At 6.0% G+C, this 2477-nt stretch overlaps 1 protein-coding gene across 1 annotated transcript; it reads right to left on the reverse strand.

Moving 5' to 3' along the window:
* Positions 1 to 651: 651 nt before the first annotated feature.
* On the reverse strand, positions 652 to 1164 carry LOC135957896 (myb-like protein D; the record flags this gene model as incomplete). The annotated part of the gene is made up of 1 exon (XM_065508729.1): positions 652 to 1164. A coding segment is annotated over one exon (513 nt), but the record flags the coding sequence as incomplete, so codon positions are not given.
* Between the last annotated feature and the right edge of the window lie 1313 nt (positions 1165 to 2477).

Below are 2477 nucleotides of genomic sequence, written 5' to 3' on the forward strand. Positions count from 1 at the left end.
ATTATTATTATTATTATTATTATTATTATTATTATTATTATTATTATTATTATTATTATTATTATTATTATTATTATTATTATTATTATTATTATTATTATTATTATTATTATTATTATTATTATTATTATTATTATTATTATTATTATTATTATTATTATTATTATTATTATTATTATTATTATTATTATTATTATTATTATTATTATTATTATTATTATTATTATTATTATTATTATTATTATTATTATTATTATTATTATTATTATTATTATTATTATTATTATTATTATTATTATTATTATTATTATTATTATTATTATTATTATTATTATTATTATTATTATTATTATTATTATTATTATTATTATTATTATTATTATTATTATTATTATTATTATTATTATTATTATTATTATTATTATTATTATTATTATTATTATTATTATTATTATTATTATTATTATTATTATTATTATTATTATTATTATTATTATTATTATTATTATTATTATTATTATTATTATTATTATTATTATTATTATTATTATTATTATTATTATTATTATTATTATTATTATTATTATTATTATTATTATTATTATTATTATTATTATTATTATTATTATTATTATTATTATTATTATTATTATTATTATTATTATTATTATTATTATTATTATTATTATTATTATTATTATTATTATTATTATTATTATTATTATTATTATTATTATTATTATTATTATTATTATTATTATTATTATTATTATTATTATTATTATTATTATTATTATTATTATTATTATTATTATTATTATTATTATTATTATTATTATTATTATTATTATTATTATTATTATTATTATTATTATTATTATTATTATTATTATTATTATTATTATTATTATTATTATTATTATTATTATTATTATTATTATTATTATTATTATTATTATTATTATTATTATTATTATTATTATTATTATTATTATTATTATTATTATTATTATTATTATTATTATTATTATTATTATTATTATTATTATTATTATTATTATTATTATTATTATTATTATTATTATTATTATTATTATTATTATTATTATTATTATTATTATTATTATTATTATTATTATTATTATTATTATTATTATTATTATTATTATTATTATTATTATTATTATTATTATTATTATTATTATTATTATTATTATTATTATTATTATTATTATTATTATTATTATTATTATTATTATTATTATTATTATTATTATTATTATTATTATTATTATTATTATTATTATTATTATTATTATTATTATTATTATTATTATTATTATTATTATTATTATTATTATTATTATTATTATTATTATTATTATTATTATTATTATTATTATTATTATTATTATTATTATTATTATTATTATTATTATTATTATTATTATTATTATTATTATTATTATTATTATTATTATTATTATTATTATTATTATTATTATTATTATTATTATTATTATTATTATTATTATTATTATTATTATTATTATTATTATTATTATTATTATTATTATTATTATTATTATTATTATTATTATTATTATTATTATTATTATTATTATTATTATTATTATTATTATTATTATTATTATTATTATTATTATTATTATTATTATTATTATTATTATTATTATTATTATTATTATTATTATTATTATTATTATTATTATTATTATTATTATTATTATTATTATTATTATTATTATTATTATTATTATTATTATTATTATTATTATTATTATTATTATTATTATTATTATTATTATTATTATTATTATTATTATTATTATTATTATTATTATTATTATTATTATTATTATTATTATTATTATTATTATTATGGAATAATGTTTTAGCTTAAATTTAAATATTCGTAGTGTGACAAAAGAAAAGTATACGAATTTATACATCGATGGAAAGCTTATAAAATTTGAGTTATTTTGATGCCCATTACATATACTATGAATTGAGTACAGAGATTGTCTGATAGGGATGAAATTAGGTTTAAACAAATTTGAATAAACATTGAACTGGATTGAATTTTAAAAAACGAGAAAAACCATTTCGGTGAAATTACATGGTGTTTATGATCAAGAAATTTCATCTATGTATTTGAATAAATTCTATGAAAAAATTAAAAAAAACTAAAATTTTGTCGAAAATTTTTAAAATTTTTTAATTAAAATTTTTTTTTTTAAATTTCTTTTAACCAGTTGAATGCGTCTCTCAAAGTCCTTTCATATGATACCAAATTTACATATACTTCCTTTGGAAGAAATATGGAAAAAATGTAAAAAACCTCAAAAAAGGACCTTTTTATCCTTTGATCCAGCTCGCCAGGACGAAAAAATTTCAAAACGTATTCTTAGAATGAATCAAATTTTCATTTTAGGCGGGAACATCGATACCTTATT

Source organism: Calliphora vicina, chromosome 4, assembly GCF_958450345.1.
Source record: "Calliphora vicina chromosome 4, idCalVici1.1, whole genome shotgun sequence".
Taxonomy (NCBI): Eukaryota; Metazoa; Arthropoda; class Insecta; order Diptera; family Calliphoridae; genus Calliphora; species Calliphora vicina.